Source organism: Arvicola amphibius, chromosome 6, assembly GCF_903992535.2.
Source record: "Arvicola amphibius chromosome 6, mArvAmp1.2, whole genome shotgun sequence".
Taxonomy (NCBI): Eukaryota; Metazoa; Chordata; class Mammalia; order Rodentia; family Cricetidae; genus Arvicola; species Arvicola amphibius.
Window position 1 is genome coordinate 38,629,698 of NC_052052.2, and position 22,224 is coordinate 38,651,921.

At 39.8% G+C, this 22,224-nt stretch overlaps 1 protein-coding gene across 2 annotated transcripts; it reads left to right on the top strand.

Moving 5' to 3' along the window:
- Positions 1-121: 121 nt before the first annotated feature.
- On the top strand, positions 122-19,770 carry Rnf11 (ring finger protein 11). 2 transcript variants are annotated; one of them, XM_038335353.1, is made up of 3 exons: positions 122-445; positions 16,766-16,935; positions 17,914-19,770. In XM_038335353.1, exons 1-3 carry the CDS (start codon positions 323-325, stop codon positions 18,083-18,085), a joined length of 465 nt encoding a protein of 154 aa, XP_038191281.1. In that variant the 5' UTR covers positions 122-322; the 3' UTR covers positions 18,086-19,770. The 2 variants fall into 2 exon arrangements, with proteins under 2 accessions (XP_038191281.1, XP_041911295.1); XM_042055361.1 differs by lacking the exon at positions 122-445 and adding an exon at positions 628-796.
- The last annotated feature ends 2,454 nt before the right edge of the window (positions 19,771-22,224 follow it).

The following is a 22,224-nucleotide window of genomic DNA, read 5'->3' on the forward strand; positions in this document are numbered from 1 at the left end:
ATTAGGCCCAGCAGCCCCGTGGCCGCCGCCGCCCCGCGGGGGGCGGGGTGGGGGAAGCGTTCGGTCTCCCCGCCCCCGCCCCCCTCAGGCTCCCGGCGCGACCCGGGCGCAGCCCGCGGCCTAGCCTCGCGCCCCCTGCCCCGGGGGCTGGCATGAGCAGCCCCTCGGCGGCGCCGGGGCGCGGGGGAGCCGCCGCCTGAGCCCCCGGGCCTGCCGTCTCGGGCCCCGCGGCGCCGAGCTCGCTCGCCCCTGAGTGTGCGAGAGACCGGGTCCCAGCTTTCTTCCTCCCCCAGATCGCACGCACACACCCCAGCCCCGGAAGATGGGGAACTGCCTCAAATCCCCGACCTCGGATGACATCTCCCTGCTTCACGAGTCTCAGTCCGACCGGGCTAGCTTTGGCGAGGGGACGGAGCCAGATCAGGAGCCGCCGCCGCCATATCAGGTAGGGGAGGGTGTGTGTCGCGGCGGGAGGGGAGGCGGCTCAGGCCCTCTGCCCTTGGCCTCCGCGGCCTAACCTGGGGGAGGGGGGTGGGCACTGCCCCCTTCGGGGCTGGCCTTGAGGGTGTCTGCTGCCCAGTCCTCGGACGCCAGCCATCGGTCTCGCCTTCCCCTTGGGCGCCGTTTGGGGGGGACGGTGTTCTGTCCTTGAGTTCAGGAATCGCGTCTGTAATCTATCCCCTTGGCCGGTGTCTGGTAGTTAGCTTCTGGAGTTAAGGATGACATGGTTTTCCTGCCTTTATGTCTGAGTTGTGTGATTTCCTCAAGAGACTGCCAACAGGATTATGGGTCGTGGGTAGGTTGTCACCCCCCCCCCTTTATATTTGTGTCTTCTGTATAATTCTCCCCTCTCCCACCCTATCTGTCTTTGATAATCGGTTCTGGTAGGACGTCTTTTTACCATCTACTTGGGAGGTAGAATTCCAAGTGGGGATTTCAGCCTTCGCTTCAAAGAGTTACTTGTTTATATATACATATGTGGTAATTTTTAAGCTCCTCCTCTTTTTGCTCCACCCTTGTGACACACCTTTTAAGTAAGTTGACTTAATAAAACCTTGATTATCTTGAACATTAGAGACCTTTCAGCATGACTTGGAAAACGCCATCTGTTACTTAAGGCCTTCTCTTTGATAAAGACTCTTGAATGGGTCTTTCTAAATGATACTCAGTAAACTCCCAGGTGGGCTTGAATGCAATTCTTTAGTATTTTCCTGACGAGAGGCCAGTTTTCTAACTGGGTAGTCTCCTTTGTTTTTATGTGGTGACATCATTAGTTTAGTGTTTTCTTTTCTCAATCCTGTGTAAAGCAGTTTCTCATCATGTAGGGGAAAAAAAGATCATATATGCTGGTTTTCTGACCTCTTTTAGGGCTCTTTGGTTAGTCCAGTCTTCATTGTAGCCTCCCAGAAGCCTCTGTATTTCAGGCTTACCAAACCAGGCTGTTGACAGTTTTATCTTCACACCAGGTGATCTTTTTGCTAGGATCCTTTTCCCCAAGGTTGCTCAGGTGAACATCTAGTCCTCTTTAAGGACTCAGCTCAGTATCTGAAGTCCTGACGTTCCCCTCCCTTCCTCCCTAAATTTCCTGGATATGTCCCCCACGAACCTTCTGCACTTATGGAAGCAATACCGTACCTATAATAATTTAGTATCTTTGTTTAGGTAATGTCTCATCCTTGAAATATGTGTTCCCCTCCCCTTGTGTAAGCTGAATTTGGGACATTTCCAGGTGCTTTTTTATATCCCAGCATCTGATTCATTGTAGATACTCTGAGATAAATGAAGAATAAAAGCTCCGTTCTCAATGTTTCATGCGATTTCTGTCACATAAAATGCAGTATTTACGATATTTATGTACCCTGTTCTCCCAACTTGTTTAAATTGCTCCAGGAGCAGACTCCAATACTAAATGGAATCTGGATATTTTATCAGTAGCAGGAATTGAACTAAGAGCCCTGTATGTGCTAGCAAAGCACTACTACAGAGCTATGACTCCAATCTCCCCGCCCCCTTTTTAAAAATTTTATTGTCAGTGTCTCACAGAGTCACCCAGCCAGGTCTTGAACTTTGTCCTACTTGCCGCAGCCTCCAGAGTTGCTGAAATTACAGGCCTATAACCATCAGACCTCTCTTTCACGTATCTGTCCATAACTTGCTGTTTCTCCCTCTACGATAGCTACTCAACAGATATATTTATTTAGGTGTCATAAGCAAACTTCCCCCCAAAGTCTATACTTCTTAGCTTCTTTCTAGGAAAATTGAAATCTGACTTGTTCCTTTCTGTTACCACTACCATAATTTTAGAGTTTATGGGAAATATTTGTCCTTTCCAAAGGGACAAAAACAGTACCTTTTTTTTTGAAATGTGTTATTTTTGACAGTGGAAATTATTGTGGTTGCCTTTTCCTGAAGTGAATGACCCAGCAGATACTGATATGCAAAGTTAGTATGAATCGAAAGAAAATGGTTACCTTAAAATTTTTAGTCTGACTTGGTAGGTAGCTCATGCCTGTCATCCTAGTACTTGGAAGGAGGGCTGAGGCAGGAGGATTGCTTACAGTCAGCTCTACATAGTGAGTTCTATTTGAGGTCAGCAATAAATACATGGTGCATTCTATGCTGCTCTGTGAGATCCTTTCTCGAGGTTAAAATTTTTTTAAAATAAAGCTGTAGAAATAATTTCCCCTTGAAGTCTTAATAATATTTGTTTTTACATGACTTGGGAAAGTACCAGTCTAAATTATTTATATCTGGGCTTTTTAAAAGAATTAGTATATTATTAACGTAATAGCTACAGTGATGTTAACTTTTTCTTTACAGAATAGACTCAGACTGGGCATGGTGGCCTACACCTTTAAATCCCAGTAGCAGGGAGTCAGAGCTGGGGCAGAAGTGGTGGATCTTGAGTTCCAGGCCAACCTGGTTGACTATCAAGTTCCAGGCCAGCCAGGGATAAATAGTGGGACCTTGTCTCCAAAAAGAAAAAGAAAAAGCAAAGAATAGACTTAGTTGCAATAGGTCTTTAAGTGGGAAATACCTGATTATAACATTAAAAGAGCATGTGTTTGTTATCCTGTGACAAGTACTTAAAACATAGTTTTGTATTAAGGTTGTACAGTGTACAGGTATGTCAATGTTCAGCAGTTTCTACAGTAACTGACATACTTTATTTGAGCTTGACATCCTGGGTTGCATGTGTAGCTTAGTGGTAGAGATGTGCACCATTATGACCAGCATTTGCACTGAGCTTTTGTTTCTTGGGTGTTTGTTTCTCAATTTTTTGTTGTTGCTGATTTTGTTTTGTATTTTTATTTCTCTTGTATTTTGAGACAGGGTGTCATTCTATCTGAGACTTAAGCTCCTGACTCAGCCTCCTGAGTGATTGCAGGGGTGCGCATCATACCAGGTTCTGTAACCTATCTAGTTCTGGCTCCACCCTCTTCTCTATACCGTGTTTTCAACCTTAGCAGCTAGGGTAATGGGACCACAGTACTCTACTAAACTCTTTAATGGATCCATGTTTGATTTTAGAAAAATTCCCTAAGTCCTAGTCCAGCACTTTCCCCTGGTCTTCTGACTGTACTAAGATAGTCTAGGTCTCAGACCTTGTCCTGTTTGTTCTCTGACTGGATAACTCCCTAGGTTTCACCGTGAATGCATGACCGATTCCCTGACCACCTTCAAGTTTTTATTTTTTGTTTTTGGTAGTGAGGGAAATTTTGGATGAGGGACTACACTGGAGATCAAACACAGGGTCTTAGACATGCTAGGCTAACGGTGTACTACATTCCTGAAACTTTAAAAGGCAGGGTCTCATGTAGCCTAGGCTGACTCCCAACTGACTGTAGCCAAGGATGACCTTTAAACTCCTAATAATCAAATGCAATCCAGTAATACACATGTAATCTCAAAAAGAGTTCAGGGTCAGCCTAGGCTGTCTGAGGTGCTTTTTTAAATATTTATTTATTATGTATACAGTATTCTGTCTACATGCATGCCTGCAGGACAGAAGAGGCCACCAGACCTCATTACAGATGGTTGTGAGTCACCATGTGGTTGCTGGGAATTGAACTCAGGACCTTTGGAAGAACAGGCAGCGCTCTTAACCTCTGAGCCATCTCTCCAGCCCCGTCTGAGATTTTTATCTCCAGGAAAAAATAAGCAAACCTAAAAAGCCAAATGCCATTAATAATAAATATAAGAATTGGTTTAGAAGTTGTTGATCAAAATAATTTCACTTTTTTTTTTGCCTTACATAATTATTGGCCGCCACAAAGTATGCATTTTATGGGAGAATGCTTGAAATCTCTATCCAGAGTGTGTTAAGGATTACATTCTGTTCAGGAGCTTAGTGAGTGAATATATGTAGATTGGTGTGTCTCAATTTTACAGTATTTATAGACTATCCTGATTTGTTGGTTCATCTCAACAGATTCATGGTGTTTAAAAGTAATACATGATAGGCTATACTTTAAATTTTTATTTTTTTCCTATACTAGTGAGATATTTTATAATCGCAGGAGATTGATTCTTGTTTGTTCTGAGACAAGGTCTTTATATGTAGTCCAAGCTTGCTCAGAATAAACTATATATAGTCTTAGCTGACCTTGACTTCCTTCGGCAGCTTCCCAGGTGCTGGGATTACAAACTTGCATCACCAGACCCTACTTTGTTACTCTTCTGTAATGCTAGGCAACAGTCTTCAGCTCTCCTAAGGGTATCACAACGATACTTTTGAATTGTACTATATTACTAAGCTATGTTGTTGGTAGGGGAAGATAACACTAAATGAATTTTTAACCTAAGGATGTTTTTGACTTACTGTGGCTTTATCAGGGTTAAATCCACTCTAAATCAAGGAATATCTTTAGTTTTAAATGGATTGTTTGGGAGACAGGGTCTCCAAGAATGTGCAATTCTGACTGGTCTTGAACTTCAATCAGTTTGGCTTCATCCTCCCAGGTGCTAGGATCTCAAGTGGTTGTGTGTATGGAGGCTAGAGGACAACCAACCTTAACTGTTATTGCTCAAATGTTGTTGCCTAGATTTTTTTGTGATAGGAGCTCACTGGTTTGTTGGAAGGTTGGCTGGCTAGGGAGCCCGGGGGATCCACTATCTACAGCTTCCCAGCTCTACAAAAGTCAGCTTTTTTTACATAGATTTTGGAGATGGCACTTTGCCATCTTTCCTTTTCGTTTTAGACTCACATGGACCTGTTTTCAAATTCTGACTCTAGTGCTTACATGTAAAATGGCAGAGGGGGAGACTTCTTTCACAAACAGGAAAACATTTGTGTTTTGCATATTTTAAATTATGATTGAATAATGCTTCCCTGTGTGTTATGTATATGGTCACTTTCATGTGTGAATATACGTGGAAGCCAGAGGTGCTCTGTTTTTGTATTTTGTGTTTTTGAAGCAGGGTCTTTTTATTTGTGAAGTGGGGTTTTTTGTGTGTAACTCTGGCCATTCTGAAACTCATTTTGTAGACTATAGACTGGCCTTGAACTAACAGAGTTAGTTCTTAGTGCTAGGATTAAAGACTCTGGGTGCCACCATGCCTAACTCTACCTTACCTTTTGAGATGCTCTGTCTGAACCAGGACCTCATCAGTTTGGCTGAGATCACTGTCTTCAGAGCTCCAAGGATCCCTGCCTTTCCAGCACTGAGGTTACACATGTAATGTGCCTTGCTGTGCCCAGTCAGCCTATATTTGGGAAGGTGCTGGTGATCCAGATTCAGGCGCTCATGAGGTGAACTGAACCCACAGCCCTGAATAAGACTTTCTTTAAAGTATCTTGTTGTTAAAAGGCCTAGTCTAAAGGGTAGGTGATTCAGTGATTAAAAGCCCTTACACAGAGGAACTGGATTTTGTTACCAGCACTTCCATATGGGTCACAATTGCCTTAACATCAGTTCCAGGGGATCTGATGCCCTTTTCTGGCCTTCATGGGCTCCTGCATGCATTTGGTACACAAATGTAGGCATCAACGTTTTATTTTTTTGAAAAGCTTAGGTGTGTCCTGTAGTTACAAAAAGTAACTTCTTTTTAAAAATCTAGACCAACAGGACTGGAGAGGTGACTCAGCAGTTAAAGCACTTGCTCCTGATGAAGACCCATATTCCATTTCACCACCCATGCCAGTCTCTGGTTTTCTGCATGTGTGTGGCTCACATACATAAAATAGGTTTTTCTGTTGTTGCCCTTGCTTGTCTGAAACTGGTTATATAGAGCAGATAGCAGTCCAGAAGGTGTGTGCTACCATACCCAGCTTAGCTGTTGGGCAATTTCGTAATTTTTGGTTTCCAGATTAACTTCCTCAAATAAGAATGATATTGAATTTTTTATTGATGTACTGCACTGTAAATATTGTAGACATGCAGGAGGTAGAGGCACAAGTTCAAGGCCAGCCTGTATGACATCAGACCTTGTTTGAAAGAAAAATCAAAATATTAACACCTAGTGACTATTTGGCTAGCATAGAAGTATGCCCTTTCTTCTGTGTGGTCATCAACTTAATTGAGATTCTCATTAATTCCTGCAACAATAGCTTAATTGATGTCTTCTCTACCCTTTCCCTTCTACCTTGCCCCAGATCAGATCCTTTGAGGATCAATCCTTAGTGGTTCTTTGACTAATGCTGATCTCTAAGTACTCAAAGTTGTGGTTTTAACTCTGTGCCTTTCAGGCCTTTGTAGCCCTATATTTTCTCTTATACAGCTTGTAGTCCAACTAGACTGAACAGTTTTGCCTTCTGTTCTGTATTGTTTTGTGTGTGTGTGTATGTGTGTGTGTGCGCGCGCGCCTGACTGCTGAAGTACAGAAGTCCACCTGCCTCTCTGCTGGGATTAAAAAGACTTTGACCATTACTCCATTTTGTTTTGTTTAATGAAAATTGTATGTGTGCATGCATGCACATGCTTACTCAACACAACTTCCAGTGCACTTGTGTTATGGTATAGGTGTGATAATTAGAGGATAACTTGGCAGGTGTCTTCCATTTTCATGGGAATTCAAGGATCAAACTGAGATCTCAGGTGCATATGTTTGGTCCCAAGTGTCATTACCTGCAAGCCATCTCAATAGACCCCTGGCTTTTATTTGTGACAATTGTTGAAATTTTCGTGGTTTGTGTCTGCCTTTGAACTGAGTCTTTGAATTAAATGTTATTAAGGATGCCCATTCCTTTAAAAGTAAAACAGTCTGTGTCAACAGTTTAATTCTAGAAGTAATTATAGAGTAACATGAGAAGATGGGCAATGAGATGAGAGTTACTTGGTATAAAAAAGCTGAACTTGATTTTCCTTAATTTTTAGATAAAACTTGGTTTTAGATCTCAATTTAATAAAACAAAATACTTGCTATATGACAGATTCTTTTGTTTTTCGAGACAAGGTTCCTCTGTATGACCCTGGCGGTATTGGAATTAACTTATAGACCAGGCTGGCCTCAAATTAAGATTTACCTGCCTGGGGCTGGAGAGATGGCTCCGCGGTTAAGAGCATTGCCTGCTCTTCCAAAGGTCCTGAGTTCAATTCCCAGCAACTACATGGTGGCTCACAACCATCTGTAATGGGGTCTGGTGCCCTCTTCTGGCCTGCAGACACACACACAGACAGAATATTGTATACATAATAAATAAATAAATATTTAAACAAAAAAAGAAAAGGCTCAAAACTGGCTCCCATTGTCACAGTGTCCATTTACCTGCCTCGGCCTTCCAGTGCTGAGATTAAAGGTATTTGAGAAATTTTAGATTTTTTGTTTGTTTCTGTGCTTATTTATGACAAGGTCTGAAGTAGCTCAGGCTGGACTTGAACTTGAAATGTATAAGACTGGAGATATGTGTGTTGGTGCCCACGGAGTCTAGAAGAGATCAGATCCTTTACAGCTGGAGTTAGTCAGTTGTGAGCTGCCCGATATAGATAGGTCCCAGGAACCTAACTCTTACTTGTCTTCTGAAAGCTGTGTGTGTGTGTGTGTGTGTGTGTGTGTGTGTGTGTGTGTGTGTGTACACACGCGCGTGCGCACGCGCGCACGCTTTTAAATGCTGTGCCATATCTCCAGTCTTATAAACATATCTTTTAATTAAATAATTAGCCTGATATGTGCTCTCAGGAGCTAAATAAGTAATTTTCTTGTTATTAACTAGAAAGCATACAGTAAAGAATCTGAAAGTGTGGAAATCATTAGAAATTCTTTAAATTTCTAAATATTCAAAATCAGTCTCCAAATTTATTTATGAGGTTTAGGATTCTCTCCTATGTGAGTCTTAGGTATCAAACTTAAGTCGTCATGCTTTCTTATCCACCAAGGCTTCCTGTATCCTCTTTCAATATGTGTTATACACCAAGGAGAAAGGAGAAGTGATGAATCCCTCACTTTCAAGGAACTAGCTGGCATTTTAGTTCAAGAGATAAAACTAGTATGAAATTATTAGTACTAGTTTATGGGCTTTTAGGTTTTTTTAAAATTTTACTCTGTGTATGAATGTATTGCCTGCATGGATATGTGTACATCACATGCATACTTGTTTGATCCCCTGGAACTCGGGTTACAAGTGTTTAAGCCACTATGTGGGTGCTGGGAATGGAACCTGGGTCCTTTGCAAGAGCAACAAGTGCTCTTAGCTTATCTCTAGTCCCTAATACAGACTTTTGAAGTCTGTTACTGTATGATAGTGTAGTGAATAATGAACGTGAATCATGAACTTGCCATTTAGTTGATGAGGGCTTCTGGTGAAAAATCTTACATGGAGCCTTACTAAAAAAGTGAGTAAAAACAATTGAGATGCCCTGGTTAGATAAGTTTACAGTTGGAAGAATTATCAATAGGAGGAAGACATGAGTTAGAGTTCAGAGAGGTATGGAATCTTGTACGGTTAAAGTAACACATAAATGGGGATGTGGCTCAGATTAACTGCTTACCTAGCACAGAGCCTCTGGGTTCTGTCTCCAGCATCACATCTCCTAAGCGTGCTGGTACTATTTTGACCACTTAACCACACATACTTAAATGTAATATAAATATACATATATTTTATTTATTTATATAATTTGTAAGCATTGAGACATTTTGCTAATAAAAACAATAGTAATTGTTCTCCGTGTAATACTTAGATAAAGCCTGAGAGTATACTAAGATCTAGAACATAAAGATAGTTCTTTTCCTGTTCTTACCACACTTGTAAATATGGCCAACATTTGCTGATTGTTTGTGGTACATGGGATTGAATCCTAGGGCTTTGTGAATGCCAGGCAAACACAACTGCTAAGCTGCCATTGTACTGTTAAAACATTTGAAATATAAATTTTCTTGGGAATTACTAGATTTTGTGTTTTGTTTTTTGTTTTGTTTTTTCGAGACGGTTTCTCTGGCTTTGGAGCCTGTCCTGGAACTAGTTCTTGTAGACCAGGCTGGCCTCGAACTCACAGAGATCGCCTGCCTCTGCCTCTCGAGTACTGGGATTAAAGGCGTGCACCACCACCACCCGGCTGTTTTGTTTTTTGATACAGGGTTTTTCTGTAACAATTCCTGGCTGTCTGGGAACTCACTCTGTAGACTAGGCTGGCCTGGAATTCAGAGATCCACCTGCCTCTGCCTCCTGAGTGCTCGGATCAAAGGTGTACGCCACCAGCTATGACTGGATTTATAAAGTTCTTTTTTACATTTATTTACTTATTGGGAGAAGTGGCATGTCACTGTACCCATGTGGAGTTCAAGCTAACTTGCAGGTGTTCTCTTTCCACCATGTGTGTTCTTAGAGCTCAAACTCAGGCTTAAGTTGTTTAAGAAACTAGGTATGGTGACACTTTTAATCCCAGCCTTTGGGGAGGCAGAGCCAGATGGATTTCTTAGTGAACTCCTGGACAGCAAGGGCTATGTAGAGAGACCCTGTCAAAAAATATTTTTTAATTAAAAATTTAAAAAAATATTTTAAAAACTCTAAGATAATTGTACATAGTTGTACAGTTTTGACCAATTTATTTAAATCATGGAAAAGTGTGCCCCAGAACAAGACTACTTTGTTTTTGATGTAATTTCACTGTATGACCTAGGGTTGGCTAGAACTGAGGCCGATTCTCTTGCCCCAATCTTGAAAGTGCCAAGCCATGTCTGGCAAGCCTAACTTTTAAAAAATGGCATTACTAAACATTGCTCCCTTTCATCCTTTTATGTTTATACATTGATATTTCTGTTTGGGTTATAGCTTTCTATTTTTAAGATTTATTAATTATGTATACAGTGTTTTGCCTGCGTGTATGCTGCAAGTCAGAAGAAGGCACCAGATCTCATTACAGGTGGTTGTGAGCCACCATGTGGGTGCTGGGAATTGAACTCAGGAAGAGCAGTCAGTGTTCTTAACCTCTGAGCCATCTCTTCAGCCCCGGTAATAGCTTTCTTAAGTCATAGAATGAATCAGTTGATTAGAGTTAGATATCTCTTGCCAGCTCATTGAATTGGTTCCTTTTTGAAGTGAATATTAAATCATATGTTGACTTTAGCTTCTTTTCATTAGAACATCTTTCTTGAATAGAATAGTTCCAAAGGATAATAATAGTTTCCTTGGGTGCATAGGGGAGTACTTAAAATGATACAACATACTGCTTAATACTTAACATAGGTTCATTATTCTGACAATAATCCTAGCACTTCAGAAGAGGATCAGGAGTTTAAGGCTAGCCTAAGCCAAAATGGCTGGACATGGCAGTGCACACATTTAATCTGGGAGACAGGCGTAGATTCAAGCTAGCCTGGTCTACATAGTCAGTTCCGGGGCAGCCACAGGGTTATACAGTGAGATTCACTGGGGTTTAGGAAATGTTATCATTGTAGTAAGTTTTTAAAATTATTTAATTAAAATATATCATCCTTCCAGTTCCTCCCGTGTCTCCCTCCTGCTCCATCTCAAATTCATAGCCTCTTTATTTTTGTTATATATGTTCTACATATAAATACAAACATGTAAATACAACCCTCAGAGTCTTCTGTTCAGTGTTGCACATGTATATATGTGTATGCATGTATATATACGTGTGTATATATTATATATGTATATGTATGTAATGATTTTAGGGCAGACCGTTTGGAGTTGGATAACCAATTAGGGGGCTCATCCTTGTTGAAGACATCCTTATCAGTTGTCACAAGTTGCATATAATTCTTTTTAAGGGGTGAGGCTTGGTGGGAATTTTCTCTTCCGTGTAAGCATGTCTCCCCCCCCCCCAAAAAAAACCCAATTTTTCAATATCAACATGTCAATATAAAATAAACCTTTCCTTTTCTCTGCCTAAATGGGCTACATTCTAAGCTGTGCAATATTGGTGGTGAGTATGTTGGGGGGAGGGGTTAATGTGAATTCCCATACAGACTGGGCTATAGAAAATCAAAACCAAACTAAAAATAGTATAAATCAAAATATCCTCATGGCCTTGGGTTAGACAAAATTTCCTTCGATCTAATGCCAAAAGTTCAAGTGACCAAAAAATAAGTTTGTCTCATTAAAATAAAAAACTTGTGCCTTGCCAGCTGGAGGTATAGCTCAGTGAGAGAAAGCTTGGCATGTTCAAAGCCCTGGGTAAGATACCTGGCACTTTCAGCAAAAGTAAAAGAAAATGTACTACTATGTGACTTTTAATTATTAAAAAATAAAACCCAGGAGTTAAATATTAGGGATAGGGAATAAACCTGAGAGATCCACAGAGCGATGGAGAAACAATCACATGCTTTCTTCTCCACCTTCCGGGTTCGAAAAGCCTCGTCTTCTCCTTCCTCGTCTACTCCTTATTCATCGTTTGTGTCCCTCTAGCTTCCTCTGAGTCCACCAGAAAAATCTGGTCAGCTCCGCCAGCTGAATGTGCCCTGCCCTCCAAACCAAGGTCCGACTCCATTAGCAGTATTGGAGCGCTAACACAGACAAATTTCCCACAACATACTACAAAAGAACAGTAGATGAAAAGATCTACAGAAGACAAGAAAATGTTTGCAAGAAAATGTCATTTCTCTAGACGGTGATATTTATCCTATAAAACATATGGACCTAATTTTTATAAAAAAAAAAAAAAGCAGCCAGCAAACCAAAAGATGGTTAACATTACTCACAGTCAGACCAATCCATACCTACTGGAGTGGTTAAAATAAGATGACAATTTGATGAGGAGGAGAAAATTGGGACTATCACCCATTCATTCCTGGTGTAAATTCAAAGTGGTACTGGTGCTTTGGAAATTGGCAGTTGTTCAAAAGCTTGTGGAGAGTTTCACTCCTGAGTCTGAGTATGTACTAGAGAAATGTTAAGTGAATTTCTGTAATAGTGTGACTTTATGATAGCATTTAAATCAAAACAACCCAAATTGTGGTATAATCAGAGGGTAGAATAGCAAAAACAAACAAAAACACCCTGGAGAATAGGAGTTTGAGTGAAATAATAAACACAAAAATGATTGTCACCCCCGCCCCTTTGAGACAGTATCTCATACTGTAGCCCAAGTTAGCATAGGATTCACTATGTTCTGGCAGGCCATGAACTCAATCCATTGCCTCAGGCTTCTGGAATAGAAGGTTTGAGCCACTACACCAGGCAACAGGTCATATAATGGTACAATTCTGTCCCCAGGAAATGCTTAAAATAGGCAAATCTATAGATAGGTAATAAATGCAGAATTTTTGTTAAAGGGAACAAAATTCTCTAAAATTGACTGATAATTGCATAACTTTATGAATATGAAAGCCTACAAAATAGTGTTTAATCTAGGGGAAAGAAAGTACACATTTTCTTTTGTGTGAGGGGAATGGAAGATGGCGGGGAGGGGAGTAGTGTGCTATGGCCTATGTGTGGACAACATTTAGAAGTAAGTCCTCCTTTATCAAATGGTTCCTGGGTACTCTGGCTGGGCTTGACAGGTTTAGTGACAAGTTCCTTTAGCTGTAGAGCCATCTCTCTAGCTCTGAAATTAGTTTTAACAGGATCTTGCTATGTATCTTTGCTCTAGAACTCACTATATAGACCAGGCTGCTCTTTTTTGGTTTTTCGAGACAGGGTTTCTCTGTAGCTTTGAAGCCTATCCTGGAACTAGCTCTTGTAGACCAGGCTGGTCTCGAACTCACAGAGATCCGCCTGCCTCTGCCTCCCGAGTGCTGGGATTAAAGGCGTGCGCCACCACCGCCCGGCTGACCAGGCTGCTCTTAAACTCAGATCTGTCTGGGTCTGCTTCCCAAGCACTGGGAAAAAGCATACACCATCATGCATGACTACAGTTTATTTCTAAATAATCCATATCTTTGTGGGTATGTACAGAGTACAGGTACCCACAGAGGTCAGAAGAGAGCATCATAGCCTCTGGAGTTGCAGGCAGTTGTGAGCTCCCCCAGTGGATGTTGGGAACTGCACTTGAATCCTTTGCATGGACTCAGAATGTCAACTGTTGCCATTTCTCTAGCCCCCTAAATTTGACAAAACAGGGCTGAGGTTAGAGTTCAGTTGTTAGAGTTCTTGTTTGCTTAACCTAAGTGAAGACTGGGATGTGAGAATGTGTTGGACACTAATCATAATCTTATAGATGTAGCATATAGCTAATCTCAGCAACTCAGGATATAGAAGCAGGAGAACCAGAAGTTCATCCTGGCTACTAAACAATAGTCTAGGCTACATGAGATGCCTTAAAGAAAAAATACCAGCCTACCTCCTTTGTTGGAGTTTTCTTTTTCAAATATGCAGTCTGTTCTGGCTTATACCATTAAATGTAATGTTTCAATATCATAGATCTGCAGGCTTTTATTTCTCCATGTATGTATCATTGGGAAACTACATATAAATGTAATTTGCTTTTTGGGGGTTCTCCCTCACCCTTTTATGGTCAAAATTAATGAATCATCTGAACTTAAAATATACTATTCCAGATAGTTAGACCAACTATTCCAAATCTTCCTTTTTATGGCCTTAAGTGTAAGTCTGGCAAAATTTAGAGAAAACATTCCCAGTAAGAGACTGCAGCTGGAGAGGAGGTGGTGCCAACAGCAGCGTGTAAGGAGAAAAATCAAGAGTGAGCTCTCATTTCCTACTGGCTGAAATATACAGCTGTTGGTGATAGACTGCATTCTTTAGTAGTGACTTTATTTTTCCTTCACCACAAGCCAGACTTGTACTATTTCCAGCCTTGGATATTTAGTCATGTCCCCATTGCATTGTGTTAGTTTCAGAAATTGTATCGTTCTCTAACTTGAAAAGCAATTTTTGAGAGAGGGTCTCGCTGTCTTCAAACTTGCTGTGCCAAGGATGACCTTGAACTTCTGAATCGCTGGAGTTCCAGGTATAATCTACCATGCTGGAATTGAATCCTGATTGATAGTGCAGACACATTTTCTTTCTTAAGGGGTGGGAGTGTAGACAAGGCTTGACACAGTCTCTCTGTATGCCTGGCTGTCCTGGAATATACTGTGTAGACCAGGCTGGCCTCAAACTCACAGACCCTTCTGCCTCTGCCTCCCAAGTGCTAGAATTAAAACCACATTTTACATTTTCATTTGTTTTCTTTCTGCATTTGATCTCCAGCACAACAACTGTTATATAAAATTTTCTTAGTGTGCCAGAACTTCTTTTTGTTGGAGGAGGTGGGTATCTAACCCAACCATTTCTCTTTGCCCTGTGTGAGCATATTTAATCACCATATTTTACTACCTCCTGTTCATTTTATATTGTTTTCTATACTGCTGCATTTTTTTTTGTTTTTCATGACAATGTTTCTTTGTATATAGTGTTACTGTCCTGGAACTTACACTGTAGACAAGGCTGGCCTTGAACTCACAAACTGGAGGAACATTTTTAATTTAAAATTATCTCTTGAGGGCAGATATTTTTCAACCCCCTCCTACAATGCGGATTCATGTGAGAAACCAAGTAAAGCCTTAAGAAAAATATTGTTTTGAAATTTATTTGCTTCTCCAGTTGTGAATATCATTATCTCAATTTGTATTTGTAGAACAAATCTGTTTCCTATCAATGATGGTTGAATAAGACTCTATAATACTACATTGCTTGGGAAGCTAAAACAGTAGGTCAGCCTGGGCTTACATATCCAAGACCTTGTCTCAAAAATGGGGGAGTTGGGCATGAGATGGCTGAGTTCAATCCCCTGAACCCACACATTGGAAGAAGCCCAACTCACTCAGTTTGTTCTCTGATCTCAAACACTAAGTACAGAAATATAAGTAAAGGAAAAAAATCAGAATAAAGGGAAAGGAGGAAGAGGAATCAGAGATGAGTGACTAAATCACCTTGAGTGACTAAAGGAGGTCATCATAGAGTGGCCTAGATACTGAGTTCTGTATTATTTGTGCTTTCCTTACCTCTTGTTTATCTTTATTTACTTGAGTTAGGTCACACTATGTATCCCTGGCTAACTTGCTATATAGATCAGGCTGGTCTTAAGTTGGAAGAAATCTTGGCTCTACTTCCCCTGTGCTAGGATTATGGGTAGGTACCTCACCACTTGCCATTATAGCATTCTTTTAAAAGGTGGAGGAGAGGAGGACCTAAGGTTCAGAGGTATTAAATATTCTTTTTCAGTAAACTTCATTAACTTAGAATGACAATTTGGAAATTCTCAGTTGAGAAGGTTATAGAAGAAACAGAAATATAGTTTGTTTTTGGACCCAAGTTAAATCTAAAGCAGTAAGCTAAGTATTGTCACTTGGAAAAGAAATGCTGATCGCAATTTGCATATAGTTTTCTTTTTCCTTTATTACTCCTTAGTCTAAGACATTTTTTCATAACATTTTGTAAAATTCTGGTGTTACATGATTACAGAAATATGAGTACCTCAAATTTTCAATTTTGTTTTGTTTCTGTTTTTGAGTTTCTCTGAATTCCTGGCTGTCTTGGAACTCATTTGTAGACCAGGCTAGCCTGGAACTCAAAGATATCCACTTGCTTCTACCTCCCAAATACTGGGATTAAAGGTGTGCCACCACTGCCCAGCAGATTTTCAATAACGTATCTTGCGATGTTTGAGTTGGGGTGCAGATTACTGTGAGTTCAAAAGCAAAGTATTCTTTTGTTTTCTTAGAAATGGTTATGTGTAGATACAAACCTTTCCATTGAGTACTAACCAGTCTCCCCGTTTGTTTTCACAAATTATTCTACTGATGCTTTATGCTTATGCAGACTTTTGAAGGCCAGTGTTTCTACTAATTAGTGATTTAGATTTCATAAACTGGTAATTATCTTTTTGTGCTGTTTCCTTGTATATAGGAAATGATTTATTGGTAAATATTTAAGGGTTATAAGGTAGGGGGAGGTGGCAAAGTGAGCAGTAAAACCTATACAGGGTGGAGTTTACCTTTAATCCCAGCAGAGGCAAGTGAAGTTGGCCTCGTACAGAAACCTTGGATTAAACCAAAAAGATGAAAAGAAACAGGAGCAAATATAGACATAACCCTTGTCAGATTTTATAAATTTACTTTCACTATATTTTTTTTGTCTCACGTATAGCCCTGGCTAGCCTTGCTTCTTCAATCTCTGTTGGGATTAAAGGTGTGTGAAACCATATCTGGCTCCAGTACATGTCTTTGTTGATTTTGAAATGCTGTTCTGCAATCAGAGTAGAAATGTCTAAAGTCAGTGAGATACATTCAAAACTGTTGCATGATTTATCCAGCCTCCCACTTTTCTCAGGGCCCATTTTCCTTCTTTAGCCAAGTAATTTAATATACCCCAGAAATTGGGCTTTAAAATTATCAATTTTTTTCCTGCACTTTTCATATTTAGGAACAAGTTCCCGTTCCCGTCTATCATCCAACACCTAGCCAGACTCGGCTAGCAACTCAACTGACTGAAGAGGAACAAATTAGAATAGCTCAAAGAATAGGCCTTATACAGCATCTGCCTAAAGGAGTTTATGACCCTGGAAGAGACGGATCAGAAAAAAAGATCCGAGAGTAAGTAGTAAATTTATATTTTGAAGATTTGTGTAGCTTTTTTTCTTTTTTGATGATACTGGAGATTGAACGTAGGTGTTGTACCACTAAGCTGTATCAGTGATAGGAGAGAATTCTTTTGTAACTTCTGAAAGTAGTTTTTTCAAGCCTAATGAGGAATTTTACTGTCTTGAGATTTAATAGAGACAGCTATTTTGAGAAATCAACAGAGATCATCCAATTTATTTTGTTAATGTTTGTCTGTATAGCACCATTTAATAATGTTTGTCTGTATAGCTTTGAACTAGTACTCCAGTAGAGTAGAACTGGATTTCTTCTTAGGCCTATAGAATAGTGCAGTGGCCTTGAAAGTGTTAAGACAGTTGTAACTTAGAGCATCAATGTGAGCAGACCAGAATTAGTCATTCTGTTTTTGCTTTTTCTCTTTTGCTTTGTTTTTGAGTCAGTCTTTTACTATATAGCCCTGACTGGCCACAGAGATTCTTGCTCCTGTCCTGGAATTATAAGTGTGCACCACGACTCAGGCCCAGTCCATGCTCTTCTACAGTTGTATGTTAATGAGTATACTCCTGTTCACCCTGAACTCAGTACAAGGAAACAGTTGATTTGAATTCCTACCTAAAGCATCATAGTAGATGTGTCCCATATTGTAACTGTTTTCAGGCACAAAATGAGTTTGACCCTTAATGTAGTCTGTTTCTCTTTGCTCAGTTAGTTGCTCTCAAGGCTTATAAATTAACAAGAGATCAAAATAAAAGAATATTGATGGATCAGTGCATGTTAGGAAAATTTCAGTTTGCATGCTTCATTAATGAGTTAACAGGGTAGCTTTAAAAATATTTTAAAGATTTATTTATATTTTGGTTTGTATTTTGCTTGTATACATGTGTGTACATTTGGGTTAACCCTGTCTTTGTAAAGAATATTCTGGAATAGGCTACTTAATGAAAGTTTCTGATTTCTTTTTTGTCCCCACAGGTGTGTGATCTGTATGATGGACTTTGTTTATGGGGACCCAATTCGATTTCTGCCGTGCATGCACATCTATCATCTGGACTGTATAGATGACTGGTTGATGAGATCCTTCACGTGCCCCTCCTGCATGGAGCCAGTCGATGCAGCACTGCTTTCATCCTATGAGACTAATTGAGCCAGGGTCTCTCGTCTGACTTCAAGTGAACCATCACTTTTGGTGGTTTTGATCTTTTGTCACTGAGCCCAAAGAGCCAGGGATTAGGAATTAAGATCATGCACAAAAGTTTCCTAAAAATTCCTGGATGGCTGCAGATGTTGAGGGAAGTATGTGATATTTTAGACACTTACAGGGGAAAGTAGGATGGATCGTATTTTTATGTAAAGCCTTGACCCAGTGTTTATAGTTGTTATTAGACCTTGTTCTTGCTCCACTACATAGGAATTGTGTAAAGTGTAACAGCAATTGTACATGTTTAAATTGTGTGTGTTGAAGATTAGGAAAAAGATAGTTATTTTTCCTAAATGAGATAAGTTTGTTCTCCCTTCCACCCAAATTCTTTTCTGAAGAGTTACTGGCATTTGGGTCAAGGTTTTATTAAAAGCTACATTTTATAACACTGGCACAAAAAAGTAGTTTTAAGCTTGTTTGCACAGTTCTTTTTTTCCATTGGAAATGGAATTCATTGCCTTAGGTCTTTTTAAATAGTGTATTATTATCGTTGGGGCTGGCTCTATGCTTGAAAACCAGTTTATTTATAACCTGTTGTAAGTGCTATATTCTGTTTGCAGTTAGGAAATGCAGAATTCAAAGTGATCTCCTAGCTTGTAAGCAAACTGAGATGCACTATCCCTTTTCTATTAAAAATGAGCTGATGTGTCAGGAAACCAACTCAAGTGGATTTGATATCCCCTTCCTTGTGTGTCTTATCTTATTGTTTTGGTTGTTAATATGGTAATAATTGAAATTCAAGTTGAAATTTAAATATTAATATTTCTGATTTATTGAGCTTTGAACTATGCCACCGTGCTTATGTAAAAATGAAGGTGGCACCATGGTGAAAATTAACAAGAAGTAGTGTTTCAGCTCTTATCAGTTTTGATTCTCTTTCCTGTGACCTCTTTCCGGGCTGTCTGGAACCATAGCAAAAGGATACTGCATCTCTTGTTACTGTAGTGCCGAGGTTATTGAAGTTACAGAAACACATCCAGTCTGTTTCTTAGAAAGGTGTCTGTTAAGTCTTGCTAGGTGACTGACAAGAAAAGTAAATGTGTTTCATGTTTCGCACACCAATGCAGCAGGATTTGTATAACCATATGACTTCATAGTTGTGATCTCAAAGGAACTTCTTTCCTTTTTCTTGCAATTAATGTAAGAATACTCTAAGTCTCTAAACTTCTGAAATGTTAGAGGTAGAGATGGTCTAGTAAAGATGTAATGTTTATCCATTTAGCATGTGTTTATTTCTCCTTCTGTTCTCAAGGTGATTTGTTCCTTCAACTCAGTGATATCGTAGTTAAAAATGATGAGCAACAGTGCTCCCCACCTAACAAATCAGAAATGATTCTTTTATATTGTGTTGAGTATTTGACTAACACTTTTTTACATTGAAAAGTTTCTTGATGGTTCTTAATTGCATTATAGAATTATGTCATAAGTAGTCAGTTGACATCCAGCTGAAGCATTCATACGTTGCTTAATTTCCCGACAAACCCCATGATGGAAAGACTTAAAAATGAACTTGGAAAATACTGAAATTAGATAATCAGGTTCTGTTAAATTGTTACATATGTCTTGCTTAATTTCTGTTTATTAATTTATATCCACCCAATTATAAAGTAAATTTGGAGGAAACAGCTGAAGTTGTGCTATATTTTCAGTGATCATTCTTTTTTAATCCTTATTTTCTAATTATACACATTTGTGTGTCATCAAGTATTATAGTAAGACTTTTTTCTTAGCTTCTCAGAGTTAGTAAATGAACTTTTCCCAGTTGTCTTTCATGTTGCAGTCTTTGGTTGAAAAAAAAAAAAAAAAAAACCAAAAACTAACCTTCCTCCTTCTGCCAGTGCTTCCAGAACTGAGTACTCTTGGGCCCTTCCTCTCTTCATTCTGCACATTCCTTGTTAAGAATCATCAATTTTGGAGTCTACTAAGTGGTTAAACTTTATAATATAGCCATGAAGGGCCTAAAGTTCAGACTAGTTACATGTTTCCCAGAATATCTAATCTTTTTTTAAAAAAAAAATTACACGTAAATATAAACTACTTTCAAGTTTATGTATTTTTTTTGAGAAATCTTTTTTTACCCCCCCCCCCCCAATTTTTTTTTTAGGGTCAGCCTTTATATAATAAGTTTCAGGCGTCATCCCGAATCATTTTCTTTATATATCAGTTTAAAGCTTAGAGAAATAGTCTTCATTGCTTTGTATTTACTACCATCTAATCACATGCGTAGAAACTGGACAGGTTTAAAGTGTCCTAAACTAAATGTCTGGGAAGCCTAACCAGAAAATGGGGGATGGGAACTTACACAAATTGAAATGCTTGAATATATTTTAAGTTGTTTTTACATTCTTACAAGTCAACTCTTCAGTTGGTATTGGAAGATTTACCCCTCCCCTGTGTGTGTCTGTGTATTATATCACAGAACATAGGACCTTAAGGTTCCATCATTAGGGAGAAGGCATTTTTAAATTTTTATTTCTGTGTATCAATATTTTGCCTGCATGTATGTCTGTTGTAACACCTTTGTTCCTAGTGCCTGTGGAGGCCAGAAGAGGGTGTTGGATCCCTCAGAACTGGAGTTACAGACAGTTGTGAGCCTCTGTATGGGTGCTGGGAGTTGAGTCCTCTGGGAGAGCAGCCAGTACTGAGCCATCTCTCCAGCCCCATAAAGAAGCATTTTTAAAAGCAGCTTGTTAAGCCAGAGCTACCTGTGGTCTTGACTGAAAGTGGTAACGAGGAAAGAAGGTGAGTTTCTTAGATGGGCAGAACACCTCCCTACCTCACTAGAGGCCCTGAGTTCAATCCCAGGACCAACCACAACAAAAAGTAGTCTAGTTACCTAGGGAAAAAAGCAATGGGTACAGTCTGTCCTAATGGTGCAGTATGCACTGTATAGTCCAGACAGGTTTGTGGCAATCCTCCTGTCTTGGCTTCCTCAGCACTGGGATTTTGGGTATCAGCTACCATTTATAGAAGTAGCAATCATTTCTTAGTCATCTGCTTGCACCTAAATGCAGATGTATCTTAACTAAAATAATAAACTAAATTAACCTTTAGTTTTGAAATTTATGCACACAAGGAAAGTTGCCTTTTTCCTAATAATTGTGAAGTAATATTAAATTTACTTACTTGAATTTAATTACTCTTATGGGTTGGAGGAAAGAAACAGCAAAAAAAAATCAATATGTGATCCCTGTTCTGTTTATCTCAAGACTCTTAGGTACTAATTTTATGTTTAAAATACAAATTGCATTGTACCAGTCACTGATGGACCCACATATTTACCAGAGTAGTATCAAAAGTGGTCCCTGAAAGAATTGTCACTGCTTTTCAGAGGCCTAAATGTTTGGTACGATAGAACATGCTTGTGACCTCAGTAATTGGGAGGTAAAGGCAAGAGGGTCAGGTCAGAGATCCTCACAGAGATCCGCCTGCCTCTGTCTCCCGAGTGCTGGGATTAAAGGCGTGCCACCACCTCTGCCGCCACCACCACCCCGGTGAGCAGTCAGTATTCTTAACCACTAAGCCAACTCTCCACTTTGACCAATTCTTTGTGTTTTTATCTCTTCCTTATCAGAATAATGACATTTCTTTTGTAAATGAGAGGAGGAACTTTAAGGAATCTGAGCATTTCTGATAGGGATGGAGGTCTCAAAGAATTTGAAGCCAGACACGGTGGCACTTGGAAGCCAAAGGCAGTTCTAGGCCAACCAACAGCTAACAAAAATTAGGGGGTGGCAAGAAGGAACTCTTGAATTTACAGTTTTCTCATGAGCCCAGTTTCTTAGCCAGGGCCTCAGGAACATGAGTGTGCATCAGATTCACCTGGAAGACTTTCTGGGCCTTAAGCCTACAATTTCTAGGTCTGTAAATTTCCTTAAGTTCACAGATGGTGCCAGTAGTGGTCAGAGACTTATACTTTGAACTTCTTGCCTGAGTGATAGACGTTGAGCCAGGCCAAATTTTGTCCCTCCTTGGATTTTGTGTACTGGAGTTAGAAGACACCCTTTGTGCCACTTGTCATAAACTGTTTAGGATAGGAGCCCTGGAGGGCCATGCACCTGTCATGTAAAAAAACTACTTGAGAA